General features: G+C 42.2%; 1 protein-coding gene across 3 annotated transcripts in view; it reads left to right on the plus strand.

Annotated features, from left to right (window-relative positions):
• phip (pleckstrin homology domain interacting protein) overlaps positions 1 to 24949 on the plus strand; it is a 219148-nt gene that overhangs the window by 68692 nt on the left and 125507 nt on the right. For all 3 annotated transcript variants that reach the window (XM_067984931.1, XM_067984932.1, XM_067984933.1), the window contains exons 9-11: positions 7952 to 8052; positions 16003 to 16073; positions 21575 to 21675. In XM_067984931.1, the coding sequence (XP_067841032.1) occupies positions 7952 to 8052; positions 16003 to 16073; positions 21575 to 21675 (273 nt within the window). The remainder of the gene's footprint in view (positions 1 to 7951; positions 8053 to 16002; positions 16074 to 21574; positions 21676 to 24949) is intronic.

The following is a 24949-nucleotide window of genomic DNA, read 5'->3' on the forward strand; positions in this document are numbered from 1 at the left end:
ATTTTAGCTTCACTATCTCATAATAATACTATGGCTAAAAACCTTCCAATGGTCTGACTCTTGGCTGTCCATGGATGCTTTTTACTTAGTATTTTTTAAGAGCTCATAAACGAGAAAAATTAGCCTTTTCAAAGCAGGACAATATCCTGAAGACACGAGCTGGGAAGAACAGAATAGAATTCAATTTCAAATTCAGATTAGTGGGTGAGGGAAGGGACAACTGAGCTCCTGTTGCTGACGCTGCTGGAAAGCATGCATGTATCAGTGTTGGCTAAGGATAGGATTGGACTTACTGTTCTCCACAATCAGATAGCCTGCTGCCACTTCCAAAGCTCACAAATGAAGAAGGACCACTTGGGCAAGGGACTGGAGGGCCCCTCATTACAGGATTGCAAATCTAAGACTATATAGGCTGGGAAGGAGAGTTTTTGGACTTCGGAGTAGGAGGAAAAATAACCATCACAAAAAAAAACATGCAGGGAATGTTTGAATGTTGACTGATAGGGAGATATAGGGCTGGGCTCGATTTTTAAAGGCCGGTGGGATGGCAGGGGTGGAGGTGGAGGGGGCTGCCAATGGGCGCACGGCAAACCTGAAAAATAAAAACTTCCCCACACGATCGCTGCTTAATTGGTGCCCCTTAACCTTGTTTCTGGGTTTGCCATCTGAAAGCTCCGCAGTGGGCGGACTGCACACCTGCATGACAGGCTGTCAACTGGAGCTTCTGGATTTAAAGGGCCATTGCTCCAATGGATTTTGATGGAGTAAAGACCCAATGGAGCAGCACAGGGGCAAGGCTGGTCCAAGATTCAGCAATGCCTCACTTCAGCTGCTACTGGCCGGGATGAGGAGGAGGAGGGATCTATTTTACCCGGCCGACAGGAGGAAGCACGCTGCCTCTGCCACCAAGAAGGCCTGGCTCGAGGTGGCAGAGGAGGTCACCAGCAGCAGCAACATATCCTGCACCTGGGTCCAGTGCAGGAAGCGTTTCAATGACCTAACTAGGTCAGCAAAAATAGGTACACTTACTGATTCTCCTGCATTCCGTGGTCCACATCACCACGCTCCCCCCCCCCCCCCCCCCCCCCCCACCACCAGCTCATTCTGCACTGCCAAGACTACTCCATCATATCACTCCTCACATCCACTTAAGGCTCATCCTCAACTTACCTGCACTTCCTGAGCACTTCCTGACCTCCACATTTGTTGACCCCACCACTACCACTCACCCCAATCCTGATCCAATGTGATGTCTCTGTCTTATACTCACCCTCTGATACATCTCTTTCACGGTCAGCCTCACCCAAAGCAATGCATTCATCAGCTGGCCACTTCACCATCACCCACTCACACGTCTATACTTTCTCCCTTTCTAGAAGAGAGCACAAAATGCACGTGAGAGAGCGAGGACTGGATGGGGGGGCCACAACAAATAGTGGTCCTCAGATGCGGAGGAGGAGGCCCTGGAGATCAGCCGCACCCTCTAATGCCTGTCCATCGGGGATGCCGTGACTGGCACCCCACAAATGTCTGGTGACCTAACTTTAACATTCATCGCATACAACATGAATTGATGTTAACAGTGCTTGGCGTGTATAACACCTCAGTATGCTCATCGCAACATGACACATCTGTGATGATGCTTAATATTGCCTTCTGTTCTCTGACAGGCCCTTCAACGACCGCAGTGCCCGCAAAGGGCGATTCCTCAGAGGAGCTCCCGGCCTCTGAGGGCGCAACGTCACATCTTAGCGAGCCATCCACTAGCGCAGATACTCACTCCTCGCTGGGTCCTAGCAGTCTGTTAGTTGGGTTGGCACCTGGTGAGTCACCACACACAAGTGGGCACGAGCAGACACTGGTGGCAGGGGCAGCTGTGGAGAATCCGTGTCGATGGACGCACTCCTCTCCAGGCTCTGCTCAGCTGCACACAGATGCTGAACCCCTAGGGCCATCCTTTAAAAGGAGAATGATCGAGGGACAGCAGCACATTTGCGAGGTACTAGAACAGGTGCCACGCACACTCTCCACAATAGCCCAGAGGATGGAAGAGTCCAATTCCTGCATTAATAGAATGGTGGCACAGGTATGGGAGGGAATCTCTGAGATAGTGTCGCAAGGATGTGAGCAACTGTCTGAGATTGTGTTGCACGTAACTGCGGAAATGTCTGAGGTAGTTTTGCAGGTAAGTACGGGAATGTCTGTGATGGAGAGAAGGCTAGCCTCCGTTGAGCTTCAAGCACGGCTCACAAATGAGTCCATTCAGGCCCAGACAATGGTTGTTCGGACTCATGGTGGACAACATTCTGCTGCCTTAAACAGGCAGACAGAAACTTTACAACTGGGCTTCCAAGGCATCATACGTGTCCTCCAAACTGTTCTCCAGCAGGGTGGTAGGAGTGATGTGGGTCTGGTCCAGGAGAGGGATGATGGCGAAAGGGGACATGGAAATGGGGAAGTCCCTCAAAGCACTCCCACGTCTCACCCATTGCTCCCCTCTCAACCAGTACCCGCAATGCTGCCTCCTCTCCAGTTGGCTGAGTCAGATGCAGGCAGAGTAGTCTTTGGAGGGGCCCTCACGGGCTCCAAAACCCAGAGGGCGTAGGCCGAAAGCGTCTAAGCAGTCCGGCTATGGGCATGAGCAATCTGCCACTACAACTGCTGCAGCCACAGGGGATGCACCACGTAGAAACGGTAGGAAGAGAAAGGCTAAGGATTTGTGATCACGAAGTGTATGCACAAGGGTGTCTGACAGACTGTCATGTTTTTCATTTATATTTGGTTTCTGTTAAAGTCACATTAAATGTCACCATTCTCACCACTATAAGAGACCATAAGAGATAGGAGCAGGAGTAGGCCATTCGGCCCCTCGAGCCCGCTCCGCCATTCAACAAGACCATGGCTGATCTGATTTTTACCTCAACTCCACTTTCCCGCCCTTTCCCCATATCCTTTGACTCCCTTGCTGATCATAAATTTGTCTAACTCAGCCTTGAATGTATTCAATGACTCAGCCTCCATAGCTTTTTGGGGCAAAGAATTCCAAAGATTCACGACCCTCTGGGAAAAGAAATTCCTCCTCATTTCTGTCTTAAATGGGTGACCCCTTATTCTGAGACTCTGCCCCCTAGTTTTAGATTCCCCCGTGAGGGGTAACATCCTCTCAGCATCTACCCTATCGAGTCCCCTCAGACTCTTGTATGTTTCAATATGATCGCCTCTCATTCTTCTAAACTCCAATGAGTACAAACCCAACCTGTTCAATCTTTCCTCATAAGACAACCCTCCCATACCCGGAATCAAGCTCGTGAGCCTTCTCTGAACTGCCTCCAATGTAAGTGTGTCCTTTCTTAAATAAGGGCACCAGAACTGTACGCAGTACTCCAGGTGTGGTCTCACCAGCACCCTGTATAGTTGTAGGATGACTTCCCTGCTTTTTAAAAAATTTGTTCATGGGATGTGGACGTCGCTGGCGAGGCCGGCATTATTGCCCATCCCCCTAGAAATATAGGCCAATATTCCGTTTGCCTTCCGGATTACTTGCTGCACCTGTATGTTGACTTTTTGTGTTTCATGTATGAGGACACTTATATCCCTCTATACCGCAGCATTTTGTAGTACTACTGCCATATCTTGCCCATTCTTGACTGGTTTTTGTGATAGCGCCCTTTCATAGAGTCATAGAGTTATACAGCACGGATAGAGGCCCTTCGGCCCATCGTGTCCGCGCCGGCCATCAAGCCCAGTCTAATCTAATCCCATATTCCAGCATTTGGTCCGTAGCCTTGTATGCTATGGCATTTCAAGTGCTCATCCAAATGCTTCTTGAATGTTGTGAGGGTTCCTGCCTCCACAACCCTCTCAGGCAGTGAGTTCCAGACTCCAACCACCCTCTGGGTGAAAAAGTTCTTTCACAAATCCCCTCTAAACCTCTGCCTTTTACCTTGAATCTATGTCCCCTTGTTATAGAACCCTCAACGAAGGGAAAAAGCTCCTTAGTATCCATCCTATCTATGCCCCTCATAATTTTGTACACCATGAACAACGACACTTGATGCTACCCAGTGGGTCACTTTAGAGTGGGTGTACGTGTAGTTGCGGGACTGTTTTGTGCAGGGAGTGGAGTGGGGTTGGGGTTGGGGGGGGGGGGGTGGAGTTGGAGGTTGGAGGCCTGGTGTTGGAGCTGGTCTTTCCAGGTGGTGTGAGGACTGAACTCTTCTCGCTTTCTAATCTTATGAGAACTGTTCACATATGAGTGACTCCCTGGCCTCACGAACAGCCAGGAGAGCCGTTGCTCTGCCCATGGGTTCGTCGTCTTCCTCCTCCTCCTCCTCAATGTGGATGGCAGATGTGGATGGTGGATTAGGGCATGGGGCCTCCTCAACTGGTACCCCTCTCTGTTGCGCCATGTTGTGCAGGACACAACAGATGACTATAATGCGACCCACTCTCGCTGGTGCGTATTGAAGCGCTCCCCCAGAACAATCGAGGCACCAAACTCGCGTCTTCAGCAGTCCTATCGCATGTTCAGTTGTAGACCCGGTGGCGATGTGGTTGTTGCTGTATCGACGCTGTTGCTCGCTGATGGGGTTCCTCAGAGGTGTCATGAGCCACGTGTGCAGGGTTATCCCTTGTCCTCGAGGAGCCAGCCCTTAAGGGTGTTCAGTGCGTGGAAGAGGCCCGGGATGTTGGATTTCCTCAGAATGAATGAATCGTGGCAGCTGCCAGGGAATCTGGCCCACACGTTAAGAAATCTTTTCCTGTGGTCTCAAACGAGCTGAGTGTTGATGGAGTGATATCCCTTTCTGTTGATGAACAGTCCTGGCTCATGTGGTGGTGCTCAGATTGCTATATTTGTGCAATCGATTGCACTCTGCACTCGTGGGAAGCCAGCCACAGAGTGGAATCCCACTGCCCTTTCTGTCCGGCTGAGGTCGTCCATAGGGTAGTTGACGTATTGCGAGGCTCTGCAAAACAAGCCGTCAGTGACCTGCCTTATGCACTTACGTGCAGACGACTGAGAGACCCCGGCAATGTCACCAGTGGCACCCTGGAATGATCCGGAGGCGAAGAAGTTGAGTGAAGTGGTCACTTTAACTGCGACGGGTAATGAGATGCCGCCAGGAGCAGCTCAGCAAGAAGGAGGCCGCAGATGTCTGCAACCACCTGGCGACTCACTCTCAGCCTCCATATGCACTGCTCCTCAGAGAGGTCCAGGAAGCTGAGCCTCGGTCCGTAGACCCTCTGACGAGGGTAGTGCCTCCTGTGACGTCGGTCCCTCTGTTGTTCCCCTCTGTGCTCTTGTGCAGGTGCCTGTGGTGCAGCACTGTGTTGTGGAGCTACAAGTGGCGGAAGTGCACGCCGTGCCTGGCGAGGATGGTGATATTGCTCGTCCTCGGATGTAGTGGTGAATGCAGCCGTTGCCCCCCATCCCGATGGTGTCAGTTTGAGGGGGTCCGAAAAGTTGGTAAATAAGTGTAAACAGAAAAATTCTGAGTGGAAACCAAGAATTCTCAGTCTAAACACAAAGATCTCCCAGCCAAAGTTTGTCTGAGACGACTGAGTGCCCTGCTACAATAACTCACCTTTTATCCGCATCTGTCAAATGTCCAAATGGCTGCCGGCTGAAACACGACTTCTTCACCATGGCGTGTTTCACACAGCATGGGAAACACGCTGAGGCAGTGTTGAAATCGCTTGCCTTCACTCAATTAGATTAATGTCGTTCGCGAACCCAGAAGCATAACTTCTGGGTTCGGGAACGATGGGCGCGCACCCAGATGACTCTGGGTTGTGCATGTTCTTAGGCGTGTTGGAGCTGGGATTTCTGCCCGCTGCTGGAAATCCTGATTTTCTTTGCCCCCAATGCACCCGCAGTTCCATTTGAAAATCGAGCCCATAATATTGAAGATTAGTCATCGGTGCATCAGTAACCGGCAGGTAGCTGTAATACTGTCCACACTGGGAAAGGAGCTGACCAAGCTCCACCAGTCAAGTTTTAATGAAGACGGGATAGACTTGTAATCAAAGCGCTATTTTTATAATAGGCCAACTCTTGAAAGAGCAGCCAAATAACGCTGATCTCAGAGATTAACTTTTAAATTATGCCACTGGTTTCCCTATGAACCGGTGGCGACTGGAAACATATGTATAGTGGTCATGACAAATTAACCACCATGTATGTGCAGTGTAATTGCATCAGTGTCATCAACTAGTGACATATTGACAAAAAAAAGTATATGGGATGGGGATTTGTATATGATCATGTCATGGAAGAAGTGTATATCTATTGTACTGCCACCAGTGCAGTGCTTTTATTGCGTACAATTACACTGGAGACTAATGCTGAGGTCCAAGAAACAGTGGGTCTTCCTGGGTGCTAATCTAAAATCCGTCAGTTTTAGCTGCATCCTCCACTGGCTGCATGAGGCACGGGCTGTGGGAGCTAAGCAGCACAAGAAAAATATAAAAGAGGCTTGTTATAGGTACTGGAGGACCAGATTTATCTGGTCTTGATACACATAGGTGAAGGGCCTAGATCTATTGATTGGTTTGTATTTATGCTGGCATAACAAGAGCCTAGAAAAACCAGTGGGTTCACACCTTCAACAGGAGTTTGCATAATATCACACCATCTGAAATGAATTTAAATGGTAGCCTCATACGTGCAGCGACATTGTAAATGGTTACCTCTCCTCAAGCATTATTCCCCTCCCTTTCAAAGCCGATGTCATCGCTCCCTCCTTAAAAAGAAAACCCTTGATCCCTTTTTCCTTGCAAACTTCCACTCCACCTTCGACCTCCCTTTTCTCTCATTCTGTGCCTACATCTTTCACAGCTACCTGTATGAATCTCTCCCAAGTTTCTGTCCCTCCCACAGCACCAAAATGGCCCTAACCAAAGTTATGAATGACATTCTCTGTGATTGTGACCATGGTGCATTATCCATCCTTGACCTCTCTGTAGCAGTTGGCACACTTGATCTCTCCACCCTCCTCCAATGCCTCTGCTTCATTATTCAGCTCGGTGAGACTGCTGTGCCTGGTTCCACTCTTACTTACCTGATCATAGCCATAGCATCTCCAACAGTGGCTTCTCTTCCCACCCCTGCATCATAATTTGGGAGTCCCCCATGTGCTGCCAAAACCCTCACCTTTGCCGTTGTCATCTGCAAGCTATTATTCCATTGCTCTCCTGACTGAACCCCCATCTGCCACCTTCCGTAAACTTTAGCTCATCTAAAACTCTATTGTCCATATCCAATCCTACACCAAGTCCTGTTAGTCCATCACTCCTGTCCACGCTGATTTACATTGATTCCTGGTCCCCCAGTTTGTCACATTTAAAATTCTCATCCTTGTATTTAAATCTCTTCATGGCCTCACCCTTCCTTATCTGTGCAACCTTCTCCAGTGCTACTCTTTATTTCTCAGACTCTGGCCTCTTGAGCATCCTTCTCCCTTCACCTCATGATTGGTGGTTGTGTCTTCAATAATGATCATGGGCATCTGGCTAAGTTTTTAAAAAAATCCTTCCTAGCTTGAGGACACTGAGGCCAATATTGGTGCCCCACTGTAACCCCACCTGAAGGCAGCCAGTTCAGCAAGGACTTAAGATCTTCCTCATCTCTATCACTCAGCATGACACCAAGTGCTTTTATTTATTCACAGAGTTACTGGGAAAAGTTCCTCTTCACTGCCTCCCAATTTATATTTTCTGCTTCCTACATTATTCTTAAATCCCTGGTTGCCTTATTAGTCAGAATATTGTAATCTGAAAGTGGACCATTGGTGGGGTAGTTTGGGAGAAAGCTGGTTGTGTTTATAGCTACTCCACTTAATCAACAGTAGATAACAAACATTTTATGTTGATGAGTACTGCACCTTTTGTCAATGAAATATGCTTTTGTATGTTGCCCAATGCTAACCTTTTCAATTTTGCTGATTTTCAGTTTTCGCCAATGTGCACTGGCTCTATGAGGTTTCTGTCTTCTACGGGGGCAGATGGCACAATTTGTTTCTGGCAGTGGGATGCTGGCATGTACAAATTTAGGTCAGTAAATGTTTTTTTTTGAGAAAATGTTAACTGGATTTCTTAAAATAAATGAGAGATTCTGTACTTAATTGCTGCTATGTATTTCGGTATTTAATTTATTAAAAGTGTAGGTCCAACATGCACTCCCTTTTTATAGAACAAAATAATGCTCTCAACTCCTGTTAATTCAAAGCCATTTTTTGAACTCGAAAAACAATTGAATTATCTAATAGTACAAATTAAGCAATTTTAATAAATTAGCACAGAAGGCCTTTTTTTTGAACAATCTCAATTGAATTAACAGATAATTCAAATTAAAAGTAGATTGTACTCTTACTGAAATTCATTGGATTTTAAAAAATATATATGTAAGACATGGAGTGACTTGAGTACGGTTCCCTTCCCTACTAGGCAGCTCCTGTGATATAGGTTATGGGCAGTGTCTGTCTGCACCCTATTAGAAACAGTGGGGTAGGGGGCGTATGCAACTTCAAATGGGCCTGAGGGCTGCTTTGGAGTCGGTCGATCCCGAGAAGTCACACAACATGCTAGGAAATTTGCAACAAAATTGATGTTTTAAAAATAAAATCAAAGGAATCTTGGTAAGAGTATTATTTTGTTCTGTTAAAGTGGGAGTATTTTGAACAAAAAGTACTTCCTACCCTCATCCCCGGAAGAAGGAAAAACACATTTTGATTTCCACTCTTGAAGGTGGTAATTATGCAAATGTTTTTTTATTTGTTGATCCTTTTATAAAGAACTAACCATTCGTATGCGGATACAGCCTGGCAGTTCTTCCACATGTTCTTGTAAATTTGTTCGGACTGTATGGAAGCACGGCTCCCTCCTGAAGAATGGCTGTACATTTGAATCATGTGAATGGAGACAGTAAAAGTATTCAGTCCTAGACTGATTCTTAAAGAATGAAATTGAATGAGAAAAGGCCACCAGTACATCCCCACAGCGCATGTATTCAAATTCAAAGGCAGCTGAGTGTGATTTGAGTGAGATTCCAACTCTGACATTGATATAGAACACCATCAGTCGCATAATTTGAGAATTATGATCGTTCTAAACTGAAAGTCCTTTTCCATTGAGCAGTTTATAACTGCATGGTACTTCATATCCCATCCTTAGAAACTGCTTGCTGTTATGTCAGAACACAAAGATCATTTTTCACATAACCATTGGTCTCTTGAATGGAGTGTCATAACTATTATTCCTTATTTTTACTGATGCCCTCATCTCACAATTCTCTCACGTGACCCAAGTAATACTTCACAAATGGAAATAAAGGGTAAGGAGAAAGTAGCATGTGCATATTAAAATAGTGGGTGGTCTCAGGGTAAATTTCAAGTATGCATGAGGATTCCAGATTGAATTTGGGTTAACAGGTTTGCAAGCCAATCACATAGCTGACCAAAGCTAACTCAGGACTGCATATATATCTATGATCATCTGCTCTTCACATCTGGAATGAAGATTTTTTTTTTAAGTGAAGTCCTCCCATTCTCAGCTGAGTCAGCTTGCAAGTATTTAAGGTATCTTTATTTGAAAGAAAGCTTCCTTGAGTAGGACCATAAAAGTTTACATCACAGAAGGATGCTACAGCAATCAAAAACAAATCCAACCTCCCTTTGCTGTCTTCCAATAGCTTTGTATCTTCCTCTGCTTCAAGTATTTATCCAATGTTCCCTCAAAGATGTAGTGATCTCTACCTCAACTATTTTCTGTGAGACAGCCTTCCATGCTTTAACAAATCAATGTGTAAATATATTTCTGCTAATCTCTGTCCTCAATCTCTTAGTGACCATTTTAAATTGATGACCCCACTCATTGCCGATTTCCCAACTAGAGGAAATAGTCTTCCCATGCATTCTATGAAAGCTCTTCATAATTTTAAAAACCTTTATTAAATCTCCACTATGCCTTCTCTGCACCAGTGGAAATAATCTATTAAATTTCTCCTTGTAGTTATAGTTTCTCATCCCTGATAAATTCATGCTGTATGTTTTTGTGGCTTTAATGTCCTTTCTGCAATGGGATGGCGAAAATTGCACACAATACTCTCACTTTGGCCTACCTTTGCCTTGTAAAAAAAATTATAACCTCTTCGCTTTTGTACTCTCTGCATCTGTTTACAAAACCCAAAATATTATTGGACTTTTTTATGATTTTATCTTCCTGCACTTTCACTTTCAAAGCATTATGTACTTGTTCCTCCACACCCTTCACTGGCTTTTCATTGAGTGTATATTCCATTGTTTTTCATTCAAAATGCATCATTTCACACTCCTCTGCATTAAATTACATCTGCTACCATTCCAGTAACCTGCCCATGTCCTCCTGGAGATATTCAGTCCACCTTGTTGTTTGCCTTACTTTTGTGTCATCGGCAAATTTCGAAACTGTGCCCTCTATGTTCAAGTCTAAATCATCTAGATAATCATTTAGATAAAACGTGGACCCAACACTGACCACTTCCACCCTTTATCAAATTTGAGCAGCACCCATATCCCTAACCTTTTGTTTCTTATCTATCAGGCAATTTTCTATCAATGCTGCTTTATTTCCTCTATTACCATACGCCTGCATTTTTGTAACAAGAATCTTATGAGACACCTTATGAAAATCCATATACACTGCATCTACTAAATTCCCTTTTTCCATACAATTAGCCACTTCTTCATAAAACTCAAGTTTTCTCACCTTTAACAAAGTGCAAGATAATTAGTGTATACGGTAGAATACATTCCATGATTCTGAAATATACTGTCAGATCTTCTGATATTTAGTCTAAATATATCAAGAGGTATCAGACCAATCTTTATCTTTTCTCCTCCCTCAAGTATACAGACTAGATTGGAAATTTACCACGTACGTCTAAGATTTATAAAATGACAATTTAGCTTACCCCTGAACTGTCTTACATTCCCAGTCCAGAGTATTTTAATACCTACGCCCTGAGACAGTCAACCTAGAAATAACAGTACAGCCTGTCGGAAGTGAGATAATTCATTCTTGCCAGACAGAGAAGTCACTATTACTAATTTAATCAATATCCAAATCTGTACAACCAGCTTTTTCATAAGATAATGATATTACAGCAGGCACTTAGTTCAGCATTAAGTTTACAACAAAATTAGTTTATTATGTTGCCATATCTCTGCTATAATGGAGTTATCATAAATTATAACAAGTTTAAGGTCTAAGGTTGCCACCTGGCTTAACAATTTGGGTGTAAATGTATCACCTGCTGCATTCTTTTTACCTGTGCACTTGTTCAGGAAACCTTGGTTTAGTTTGTCAGACTTTGACAATGTCATCATCCCTAGCCATCTTCCTTGTGTGGTTCATCCATCATCTTTTATTTCTGGTTTAGCTAACACAAGAACACAAGAAATAGGAGCAGGAGTAGGCCAATCGGCCCCTCGAGCCTGCTTCGCCATTCAATAAGATCATGGCTGATCTGATCCCAACCACAAATCTAAAGAACACAAGAAGTAGGAGCAGGATCCGGCCACTCAGCCCCTGGGCCCTCTCCGCCACCCACAGGGCCTTGACCGATCCGAACTCAGCTTCACGTCCAATTTCCTGCCCGCTCCCCATAACCCCTAATTCCCTTTACTTCTAGGATACTTTCTATTTCTGTTTTGAATTTATCTAATGATGTAGCTTCCACAGCTTCCTGGGGCAGCAGATTCCACAGACCTACTACCCTCTGAGTGAAGAAGTTTCTCCTCATCTCAGTTTTGAAAGAGCAGCCCCTTATTCTAAGATTATGCCCCCTAGTTCTAGTTTCACCCATCTTTGGGAACATCCTTACCGCATCCACCCGATCAAGCCCCTTCACAATCTTATATGTTTCAATAAGATCGCCTCTCATTCTTCTGAACTCCAATGTGTAGAGTCCCAATCTACTCAACCTCTCCTCATATGTCCACCCCCTCATCCCCGGGATTAGCCGAGTGAACCTTCTTTGTACTGCCTCGAGAGCAAGTATGTCTTTTCTTAAGTGTGGACACCAAAACTGTATGCAGTATTCCAGGTGCGGTCTCACCAATACCTTATATAACTGCAGCAATACCTCCCTGTTTTTATATTCTATCCCCCTAGCAATAAAAGCCAACATTCCGTTGGCCTTCTTGATCACCTGCTGCACCTGCGTACTAACTTTTTGATTTTCTTGCACTAGGACCCCCAGATCCCTTTGTACTGCAGTACTTTCCAGTTTCTCGCCATTAAGATAATAACTTGCTCTCTGATTTTTCCTGCCAAAGTGCATAACCTCACATTTTCCAATATTATATTGCATCTGCCAAATCTCTGCCTACTCACCCAGCCTGTCTATATCCCCTTGTAGGTTTTTTATGTCCTCCTCACTCTCTACTTTCCCTCCCATCTTTGTATCATCTGCAAATTTTGATATGTTGCACTCGGTCCCCTCCTCCAAATCGTTAATATAGATTGTAAAGAGCTGGGGACCCAGCACCGACCCCTGTGGAACACCACTGGTTACTGGTTGCCAGTCCGAGAATGAACCATTCATCCCAACTCTCTGCTTCCTGTTAGATAACCAATCCTCCACCCACGCCAGAATATTACCCCCAATCCAGTGATTCTTTATCTTGAGCAATAATCTTTTATGTGGCACCTTGTTGAATGCCTTCTAGAAGTCTAAATACACTACGTCCACTGGTTCCCCTTTATCCACCCTGTACGTTATGTCCTCAAAGAACTCAAGCAAATTTGTCAGACATGACTTCCCCTTCATAAAGCCATGCTGACTTTGTCCTATTAAATTATGCTTATCTAAATGTTCCGTTACTGTCTCCTTAATAATAGACTCCAAAATTTTACCCACCACAGATGTTAGGCTAACTGGTCTATAATTTCCAGCCTTCTGCCTGCTACCCTTTTTAAATAAGGGTGTTACATTAGCAGTTTTCCAATCTGCCAGGACCTTTCCTGAGTCCAGGGAATTTTGGAAAATTATTACCAAAGCATTCACAATCCCTACTGCCACTTCCCTCAAGACCCTAGGATGTAAGCCATCAGGTCCAGGGGATTTATCCGCTTTGAGTCCCATTAATTTACTGAGTACCATCTCCTTCGTGATTTTAGTCGTGTTTTGCTCCTCGCCCCCTAGAGCCCCCTGTTTGTCCAGTGTTGGGATATTCTTAGTGTCCTCTACCGTAAAGACTGAAACAAAATATTTGTTCAGCATTTTTGCCACATGCATTTTTCCCACCATTAATTTCCCGGTCTCATCCTCTAAGGGACCTACGTTTGCCTTAGCCACCCTTTTTCTTTTTATATAACTATAGAAACTCTTGCTATCTGTTTTTATATTTTTTGCTAATTTCTTTTCATAATCTAACTTCCCTTTCTTAATCAATCCTTTAGTTTCTTTTTGCTGTCTTTTGAAGACTTCCCAATCTTCTATCCTCCCACTAAGTTTGGCTACCTTATATGTCCTTAATTTCTTTACTTAGCCACGGATGGCTATCATTTCTTTTACACCCTTTTTTCCTCAGTGGAATATATTTATTTTGAAAGTTGTAAAATAACTCCTTAACTGAACACCACTGCTCATGTACCGTCTTACCCTTTAATCTATTTTCCCAGTCCACTTTAATCAATTCCGCTCTCATACCATCATAGTGTCCTTTATTCAAGCTCAGTACGCTTGTTTGAGAATCAACCTTCTCACCCTCTAATTGGATATGGAATTCAACCATGTTGTGGTCACTCATTCCAAGTATAAGTTGCTGGATGAAATCCTGAAACTCTAATAGCATTACAACGTCAACTCTTAATTCTGGCCTGAATTGAATCTGCCCAACTGTTGTGCCGCTTCTCTGACTGACTGCCTGCAACCCTTTTGACTCTTTTCTTTGACTTGACTGATTGCTGGTTCTGCTAGACTGTTCTCTGGCCTGACTGGCTGTTTACTAGTGCCCGAATGCCTTTGTCTGACTTGATAAATGTCTGAACTGAGAGGAAGTCAAGGAATGGCCTTTTTATATCTTAAATTTCACTGATAAATCCCCTTTCTGGGTTTAAGCCTCAATGTCCAATTAAGAAAGGCTAGTTGGGTCATGTGAGTCTCATCCAATGTGACAGTTTTGAAAGGCACATATGTCAGAAATTATGGATGGTCGATTTTCACATGTTCCACTGAGGCCAGATCATCGGGTCATTTTTAAAATTTATCTTTTAACTTTACACAGCACTTTAGCCACAGCTCGGGCCATAAACCAGGACTTTGATGTCTTCCTGAAAGCTATTTCTGCTGATCACCTGACTAGATTCCCAAACAAATTGATCCATTTTTATTAGCCTTTTAGGCTGCTGTTAGACATGTTTATAATCTTTGCTGAGAGAACAATGGCACCACATCCATCTGAGTGTGAATGTCCCTGAATCTTTGCTTTCCCACAGAGCTGGCTTCCCAGAATTTCATAATGTGGTTCAGAGCTTCCCAGAAATCTGTAATATAGTTTGGGAAGCTACTTCTACTACAAAATCTATGCTGCTTTAACTCAAAATACCCACTACTTTTTCTTGGGTGGTTCAATGTGGCATTGAATGAACTGCCTCCTCTTCTGACCCATTAAATGTGCTGAGTCAGCTCAGTGCGTCATTGTTCTGATGTGAAGCAAAATAATGTAACGATGCAAGGAGAATGATGCATAGAACAAGCTCATTATCATTATGAAATTCAATATCAATTTTTTTTTAGCTTTCTCTGGGTTGTTGAACCTATTTTTAAAAAAGTTTACAGTGGCAATTGAAAGAACAAGAACCATATTTCATTTGGTTATATTGTAATTTGCCTCTGCTCTTCTGTAAAGAGTCTGATTTGCAAATGGAGACTCAATATGTGTCTAGTCTCTGACATTTAAAGTTGTGTTTGCAATTTCTAAGCAACTATTCATGTGCGAATCAGTATCATTCACCAGTAAGGAAGTGCGGTTAAATTATGTAATTTTATAATATAATATAACCCAGTTCCTTTTGCTTAAATGGACCTATTAATATATTAATAAATGCAGTACCTAGTCTGATAGTCACAATATCACCTGGTCAACAACCAAAAGGACCTTCATGGGAGGAGAAGTAATTTCTCAATACCTACTTGACCGGGATTGCTGCGGACATGTAATGAAGCTTGAGGTAATGTACATCATTAATGACTTGCCATTGACAGGGGAGTTGCTGTCTCCAGAGCTGGAAAAAGCCTGAAGCACTAGGTTCTGCTGGAATTGTGATTCTATTGGTGGACATTGGAGCATTGACCTGGCATTTTAATTATAATACCTGTCAGTTGAAGATGCTAAAAATGTGTGTTCAGTACATTAATGAATTTGGGTGCAATATTTGTCTTATGAGGACATCTAACAATATTCATGGATTTCAGTTCTACCAAGACTTATTGTCTTGTATTGTTATAGCTTGTATGATGAATTGGAGTACTTTATTGTGCTTCTTCTACAGTTACTTTATTAGAGATATGTGCAATTCTCTGGCCTCTGAAGTGGCTGTTTTTTTTGAATAGTGTTTTCAAGGGTTTACATTCATGTCTGTATTTTATGAAGCTATTGTACAATTTTTTAAGACTATGCCAAACATCGCTTTTTTTTTCAGATCTTGTACCAGACCATTCTGACCTTGGTTTCGAAGTGTGCCATTTCAGTAACATAGTAATTAATGTGACCTTTGAGTAGTTAATTTTATGTAAATTTGACATTGATCTTTAAAAAAAACTTCCAAGTCAGTCCATACTAATTATTGCTGCCTATGGTCAATTTTCAGTTTGAATAATATTAACCTCCAGGAGGAAAAAAGCTACAAAATGCTCTCCAATCTAAATGGGAAATGTGCTATGCCTTAGTTTTTTTTTAATAAACTGGTTAAGACCTTAGTAATTATAATAATTTTTTTAATATTCTGTTTTGAATACAGCCATCGGCCAATTAAATTTACTGAGCGACCAAGGCCAGGGGTCCAAATGATCTGTTCTTCTTTCAGTGCTGGTAAGTGAAATTGTCAGTTTTAAGCCTTAAAGGCTTTAGATGGTAGTAATTGATTTAAAACTCAGTGTGTAGGTAGATGTCAAATATATAGGGGGTAATTTTAACCCCCAAGAAGGGGTGGGTATGGGGCGGGTGGGCAGTAAAAATAGTTTGTTTTTGGAGCGGGACCGCATTCCGGCTCCAACTTTCGGGTTTAACCCAGGTTAGATGCACGCGCGCAACAGAAACCCAGAAGCCCCGTCCCCACTTAAAGTTAGCGGAACAATATTTAAAGAGAGTGTGCCTCATTGCGACTTTTTTGTGTATTAGAAATGTCAAACAAATTTAACTTTACCTGTTTGGGTTTCTCATCGCTTCTGATTCACGTCAGGTGAAAGCAGGCAAGAAGGGCTGGATCCAGGAGGTGAGTGCCTTTATTGCACTGCCTGTGGGCCGGGATGGAGCAGGAATGCCTCATCATCCAGGTCTTATCTAAGGCCCACCCGATGTTGTCTACCCTCCACTTCCGATTTCTTCCAAGGCTCATGATTTCTCTCTCCCCCACTCTCCGATTTGCAGCTCCTTTCCGTTCCGACAGGCAGGCAGCCTGTCAATCTGGCTGCCTGGCGCATGGGCAAACCGAAAGCACAAATACTTACGTTCAGTTGAGTTCCAATTGCAGATTGCGACGTACTCAGTTAACTTCTGGGCTCCCCCCTCGAATATCTATGCAAGTGCTGGGTTCCCGGCTCCAAGCTAGAATCATGCCTATAATCTCTTAAAATTTAAAAAAAATGTTCTGACTGTAGATAATGTGGGCTATATCAGCAACTATTTCTAGAAACAATGGACGAGTGCTTGGTTTGCAGGTGGATACTTCTGTACTTTCCTTTCTCATTGGTTGATGAGGCTAATGTACTGTCATTTTATGGAATATAAAGAGAGATGTGTCTGTGAATTCTTCCACCCCACCCCCACCCAACTGGGCTATTGGGCCAGATTTTGCTGTCAAAATAACGATGAGGCTAATGGCACTTGCTGTTCTTTATGCATAAATGATACCCCAGCAACTTAAGGCAAGGGACAGCTGTGAGGTCAAATGCGAGTATCCAAAAGTTGCTGTCCAAGTTGCGGCGCTCCGCCATTATTTTCATCTCTACCCCAATGTAACTCCAAATAAAACTTGTTCCCTACCCCATAGCCATTTTCTTATCCATTCCCAGGGTTTACTCAAAATCCCCACGGCTTTGAGCTTAACTAATAGCCTTTTTTGTGAAGCTTTATCAAATTCTTTGTGGAGGTCTAGTTAATTGTACTGGTCCCACCTCTGAATTGTTTCTGATGGACTTGGGTTGGAGACTTAGTTGATCTTCTCTGCTCAGTGGTGCATTGGATCATCATGTTCTACTGCCGAACAAATCATATATTAAATTGCTGTGTAAACATGGCACATTGAAAATGCAAATGTGTTATGGTATTACAGCTCTGTAAAGTTGTGAATTTTCATTTTGTACCACCGTATAAATGTTTTAGGGACTGGTTCTCTTTTTTTGGTTCTTTCTCCGTCCTACACTAGAATAGCATAAAACCATCGTGTGCACGGTTGACTACATAGTTTATCACTATACATAGTTACTTTTCCTGCATTTCTGTGAGTATGGTGCAGAATTCCATTGTTTCCAAGGACAAATTGATTTCATTTTGGATGCATACAACAGTTTTGTTAAGGACATATTGCAAATTTCTCTAAGCAAGCTGTGGGTTGGAGAATAAGCATTCCTCACATCTGCATCATGAGGATGGTAGCTTTTTTGGAATCTGATCCCAATTCCTTAGCAACTTGTATTGAATTTCAATACAAGCTCAAGTTGCAGAAGAAAAATGAATGCCAACCAAGCCATTGGATAACAAACTTTCTTTTGACTGCTAAAATTGTAACTTAACAATGCTGTAATGCATGCAAAGCTGCAATATGGTCAGCAAAACTTTCAATGGAATTGCCACTAATTTCAAATGAAATCGTAGACTTGTTGGTTTTGCATTTCCTAAAATTGAGTGGTTGGCTCAGATTTTCTTCGGAACTTGCACTACTGTAATGGCACATATAGGGACCCTTGAAACGCACAAAAGAAAGAGGGAATTGTGGAGTAAATGACGTACACCCTTAATTATGCCACTCCATCCTTGGTGCCGCTCTGCAGTTACCCTTGCCAAAATAGTTAAAAGTTAATTATCATAGCTCCACCCCCATTAAAATCAATGACACTCGTGATTTTCCTGCATTTAAGCCAGTTTTCATGCTGCTGCCATGTAGACTTAAAAAATAATGGTCTAAGAGGCCTGGCAGTGGCGTGATTTATTGCTCCAAGGTTGGTATGGAAAACGGAGAGCCAAAAATCAAATCGAACCAAATGAAGCATCTCACCTGAACTAGCAGAAGAACTTCAGCGGTAACAATTATCATCGACATCGCAATCCCAGTCCAACATTTGTTGGCAAACAAATGATTCCTTTATCGGAATTCAATTGGTGTGTGGTGGATAACATAATCCAGCAGTCATGCATGTGCAGCAATTAAATATATCAATATCCATACAAACGCTCCATGCATGAATTAGAAATGTTCTCACTGCTAATTTTGTCAATTATCTTTAAAGCACATGGAATTTAATTAATTGACAACTATGTTTTAATAGGCAACATAAAATCCATAGTATGTGCAGTCTAAATCAATTGATGGTTGTCAGCAGTGCATGAAAAATAAGACTTATTTTAAGTCTGATTCTTCTCATGATCCCTTACGAGGGATTGACATCACTGTCTCGGCAGTAGGGCACATGAAGATCAATCTGGTCATCTGCCTTCCCTCTCTTTTGAAACTTTGAATTTCCATGTGGCGTGGAGGAATCTGATTGCGGGGTCCATTGTTCAAATATTTTCATTAATAGCTAACAGAACAAAGATCTCTGACCAAACATGGGTTCAAACAAACCTTTCTAAAATTTATACGCCCAGTAAATGCTCATGACTACATACATTTTATCATTAATTTAATAACAAAGATCTTTAAAATTGAAGGGGTGGGGGGGATATCAGATAGGTGCGAAACTTCCCTGCACATTGCTATAAGGCTTGTGGATGCTTAAGATAATCAAAGAACCCGCGCTACCAGATTATATAATCAACTAAAATAAGGGTAAATAGGAATTGGGATTCATTGTATGATCCATTTTATGGACGCATCTATATTTTATTTGTTTTAGATAAACAGAACTTTTAAAACTTAAAAAAATATCTGGAAAAGCCAATTCCTCTTATTTCAAGTTGTCACTGAGTTAAATTGTAGCATTTTACCATGACAATAAAGAAATGCCACCATTAGTGATAGGATCAATACATTAGCCATTATGATTTACCACCATGCTCACTGTGGCGTTTTGGTAATTAGAAATGCAGAAAAATATGGAGGAAGTTATGGACGGCAAGATCAGCATGCTAGATGGCAAAATTTATGGTGCGTGTTGCCGTTCTCCCTGTTGGAGTGTGTTCTCTCAGCTTATGTGGCAAGGCAGGCCATGTTTGAGTTTTATCATTAAAAGGCATAACATGAGGATGACACTCAACAAGTGACCTTTGTGGAACAGTTATGAAAATGGTAATACTTCTTGATTGAGGGGCCATCTGTAAGGGTCATTATTTACACACAGCAATAAGGATCACTATGTATTTTTCATATACTAGTGGATCTGCCATTGTGTTGCTCACAGCAAGTCAGTGATCAGGGTAAGATGGGGAGGAGTTTGGTATATGAAGAACTTGAAGTTTTGGCAGAGAAAGATAAGCATTTGATGTAGGGGAGATTGTTTTTTTAAAATACTAACAAGATAGATAGAATAGATCAACTTCTTTAATATAATTGGATCTGCCATGGTATTGCTGATGTTAATTTGCAGCATACATTGACGGTCATCTTTGTGTTTTTGGTTCTCACTCAACATTATAGGATGGCTATTGAGGCTTTAGAAGAGGGTAGAATCATAGAAGTTTACAACATGGAAACAGGCCCTTCGGCCCAACATGTCCATGTCGCCCAGTTTATACCACTAAGCTAGTCCCAATTGCCTGCACTTGGCCCATATCCCTCTATACCCATCTTACCCATGTAACTGTCCAAATGCTTTTTAAAAGACAAAATTGTACCCGCCTCTACTACTGCCTCTGGCAGCTCGTTCCAGACACTCACCACCCTTTGAGTGAAAAAATTGCACCTCTGGACCCTTTTGTATCTCTCCCCTCTCACCTTAAATCTATGTCCCCTCGTTATAGACTCCCCTACCTTTGGGAAAAGATTTTGACTACCTTATCTATGCCCCTCATTATTTTATAGACTTCTATAAGATCACCCCTAAACCTCCTACTCTCCAGGGAAAAAGTCCCAGTCTGTCTAACCTCTCCCTATAAGTCAAACCATCAAGTCCCGGTAGCATCCTAGTAAATCTTTTCTGCACTCTTTCTAGTTTAATAATATCCTTTCTATAATAGGGTGACCAGAACTGTACACAGTATTCCAAGTGTGGCCTTACTAATGTCTTGTACAACTTCAACAAGACATCCCAACTCGTACATTCAATGTTCTGACCAATGAAACCAAGCATGCCGAATGCCTTCTTCACCACCCTATCCACCTGTGACTCCACTTTTAAGGAGCGATGAACCTGTACTCCTAGATCTCTTTGTTCTATAACTCTCCCCAACGCCCTACCATTAACGGAGTAGGTCCTGGCCCGATTCGATCTACCAAAATGCATCACCTCACATTTATCTAAATTAAACTCCATCTGCCATTCATCGGCCCACTGGCCCAATTTATCAAGATCCCGTTGCAATCCTAGATAACCTTCTTCACTGTCCACAATGCCACCAATCTTGGTGTCATCTGCAAGCTTACTAACCATGCTTCCTAAATTCTCATTCCAACACAGATTTACTAGGATACTGCTTGTATGAGGAAATGAAGATACAAAGAAAGACTTGAAAAATTAGGGCTTTTTTCATTAAAACAACACAGATTATAGGGAGATATGATAGAAGTGTTTACAATTGACAAGAGGGGACAGGGTAGATAGTAGCAGACTATTTCCAGTATTTGAGGCGTCAAGAATGAGGACCCATAGATACGACTAAATATAAGGTATTTAGAACAGAGATCAAAAGAAACTTCTTTACATAGATTCGCAAGGCTATGGAATTCACTTCTATGTCAACATTCAAGATTAAATTGGATAGCTGGATGAAGGAAAATAGGATAAAGGGTTATGTGAACAGGTCTTGCAAATATGCTGAGGACAGTTTGCTCGTGTTGAGGGTAAAAGCCACATGGACTAATTGTGCCGAAAGGCCTTTTTCAGTGTTCTAATTTCTTTGTATTTCTGTGTAGGTATTACTGATTATATTCTTGTGAGAAAGATGATAATTATAGGTGTATGGTGTATGCTGACATGAGTCTGTCTCTTTCTTTACAGGTGGAATGTTTTTGGCAACAGGGAGCACGGATCACATAATAAGAGTTTACTACTTTGGGTCAGGGCAACCTGAGAAGATTTCGGAATTGGAGTTTCATACTGTAAGCATCCTTTTTTTAAAAGGAAGGTTAATTGATCCCCCATAGTGAAAACAAAGTGAATGTCTTGAATATGAAATAATAAAATAAAAAAAATATTAATTGTAAGAAATGATAAATGTTAAAATCATAATGTATTAAATATAATGCAATCAGTAATCAATTATATATTAAAGTAGCGGTGTGGGCTGCAACATTCCATTTCAAATTACATTGGAAGCTCCAATATCAGGCTCCTATCTGTTAATGAGAAAAATCATTGGAAAACCGTCAATACCTGCAATACCAGTTACACCTGTAGTTGGTGCTGTGATTGCCAGTTGGAATGTTAAAAGAGCTGTGACTTAACATTAGGAACATAGGGAAAAAGAGTGGGCCATTCAACCCTTCGAGTCTGTACCGCCATTCAGTGAGATCATGGCTAATCTGTATCTTAACTCCATCCACGCGCCTTGGCTCCATATCCCTTAATGCCTTTGGCAAGCAAAAATCTATCGAGTTACATTGAAACTACAGCACAGAAACAGGCCGACTGGTCTATGTCGGCGTTTATGCTCCACATGAGCCTCCTCCCTTCTTACTTCATCCAACCTTATCACCGTACCCCTCTATTCCTTTCTCCCTCATGTGCTTATCTAGCTTCCCCTTAAATGTATCTATGCTATTTCCCTCAACTACTCCTTGTGGTAGCGCGTTCCACATTCTTGCCACTCTTTGGGTAAAGAAGTTTCTCCTGAATTCCCCGTTGAATTTATTAGCGACTATTTTAAATTTATGACCTCTTGTTTTTGACTCCCCCACGAGTGGAAACATTTTCCCTACATTTACCCTGTCAAACCCTTTCATCATCTTAAAGATCTCTATCAGGTCACCCCTCAGTCTTCTCTTTTCTAGAGAAAAGAGCCCCAGCCTGTTCAGCCTTTCCTGATAAGTCTTTCCTCTCAGTTCTGGTATCATCCTTGTGAATCTTTTTTGCACCCTCTTCAATGCCTCTGTATCCTTTCTATAGTATGGAGACCAGAACTGTGCACAATACTCCAAGTGTAGTCTAATCAAGGTTCTATACAAATTTAACATAATTTCTTTGTTTTTTAATTCTGTCCCTATAGAAATGAACCCAGTGCTTGATTTGCGTTTTTTATGGCCTTATTAAGCTACGTCGCTACTTTTAGTGGTTTGTGTATCTGTCCTAATTCCTTCTATCTCCCTTTTTAAATATGGGAATAACATTAGCGATCTCAGATTTAAAATTATTAATTGAGCTAGCATCTATCTTGTGGGAAAGAGTTCTACACTTCTATCACTCTTTGCATGAAAAATTGTTTCCTAACTTCTCTCCTGAATGGCCTGGCTCTGATTTTAAGATTATGTCCCCTTGTCCTAGACTCCCCCACCAGCGGAAAAAGTTTCTCTCTATGTACCCTATCAATTCCTTTCAAAATCCTAAAAACCTCAATCAAATCATCCCTTAACCGTCTATATTTCAGGGAATACAAGCCTAGTTTATGTAATCTCTCCTCATAATCTAACCCTTGGAGCCCTGGTAACATTCTGGTGAATCTGCGCTGCAATCCTTGCAAGGCCAGTATATCCTTTCTAAGGTGCGTTGCCCAGAACTCTACACAGTGCTCCAGATGTGGTCTAACCAGGGGTTCGTATAGCTGCAGCAAAGCTTCCTCCCCTTTATATTCTAGCCCTCGATTTTTAAAGGCTAACATTCCATTAGCCTTTTTGCTTAATTTTTGAACCTGGCTACTACATTTTAGTGATCTGTGTACATGGACCCCTAAATCTCCTCAGACCTCCACTGTTTCTAGCTTTTCATCATTTAAAAAATACTCTGATCTTTAATTTTTTGGTCCAAAATGGATGACCTCACACTTATCTGCGTTGAAATCCATCTGCCACAGTTTTGCCCACTCACGTAATCTATCAATGTCTCTTTGTAATTTTATGCTCCCGTCTACACTACTTACTATGCCACCAATCTTTGTGTCATCGGCAAACTTGGTAGAGTGTCGCCTTCCAGCTACTTTACAAAGTCACAGGCTCGAAGAAAAGGAGTATGTTTGCTGTCATCATAGACTCTGGGCCAAAGTTAACAGTTTCATTAACTCAAATTTGAAGTCCAGGCAATATAATAATTTAAATCCTTAAGACTAATATTCATCCTCTGTGAAGCTGATGATTGAAATTAAATCCCCTTAATTGTCAATCTTCAATCCCCCCAATTAAATATTTTTACCCTAGTTTGCTCCTTGTCCTTTTCCACAACTAATCTAAATCTTATGATTCTATGATCACTGTTCCCTAAATGTTCCCCCACTGACCCTTGTTCCACTTGACCTATCTCATTCCCCAGAAGCAGATCCAGCAATACCTCCTTCCTCATTGGGCCGGAAACATACTGATCAAGAAAGTCCTCCTGAACACACTTCAGAAATTCCTCCCCCTCTTCGTCCTTTGCACTATTACTATCCCAATCTATATTAGGATAGTTGAAGTCCCCCATTATTACTGTATAGTTCTTGCACCTCTCTAATTTCCCTACAGATTTGCTCCTCTGTATCCTTGTCACTCAATGGTGGCTTATAGAATACACCCAATAGTGTAATGGCACCTCTATTGTTTCTTAACTCTAAGCAAATAGATTCTGTCCATGACCCTTCGAGGACATCCTCTTTCTCCAGCACTGCAATATTCTCCTTAATCAATACTGCCAACCCCCCCACCCCGACTGCTTTTTTTCCTTCCCTATCTTTCTTGAACATCTTGTATCCAGGTAATACCCAATCCAGCCCTTTTTTGAGCCAGGTCTCCGTTATCGCCACTACATCATTTTCCCATGTGGCTATTTGCACCTGTAGCTCACCAACCTTATTTACCACGCTTTGTGTGTTTACACACATGTACTCTAAACCCATCTTAGACCTTCTCGTGTTCTCACTTAGCCTGAAACCACCTAATACTAATAGTTGAAAGTTCCTTGAAATATAACTTCTATTTCTGTTCTGAGTTAGAGTTATAGATCCAAACGTTTCAAGAGGTTTACCTAATTTTGATATGTAATTCCTTTGAACTACATATGCTGATTTTTGAATATGTAGAGCCAGACCTAGTCTCACATGTCCTGTACACTTTGAAGGGTGATTAAGTATAATATGACCGTTTAATATTGGAAAACCCATGAGAGATGTTTGCCTATCTATAAAATGGAGCATCTGACATACATACTGATTTTAATGTATTATAGATGTTTTAAAAATAAAAGAAAAAT

This window comes from Heptranchias perlo, chromosome 5 (genome assembly GCF_035084215.1).
Source record: "Heptranchias perlo isolate sHepPer1 chromosome 5, sHepPer1.hap1, whole genome shotgun sequence".
Classification (NCBI taxonomy): Eukaryota; Metazoa; Chordata; class Chondrichthyes; order Hexanchiformes; family Hexanchidae; genus Heptranchias; species Heptranchias perlo.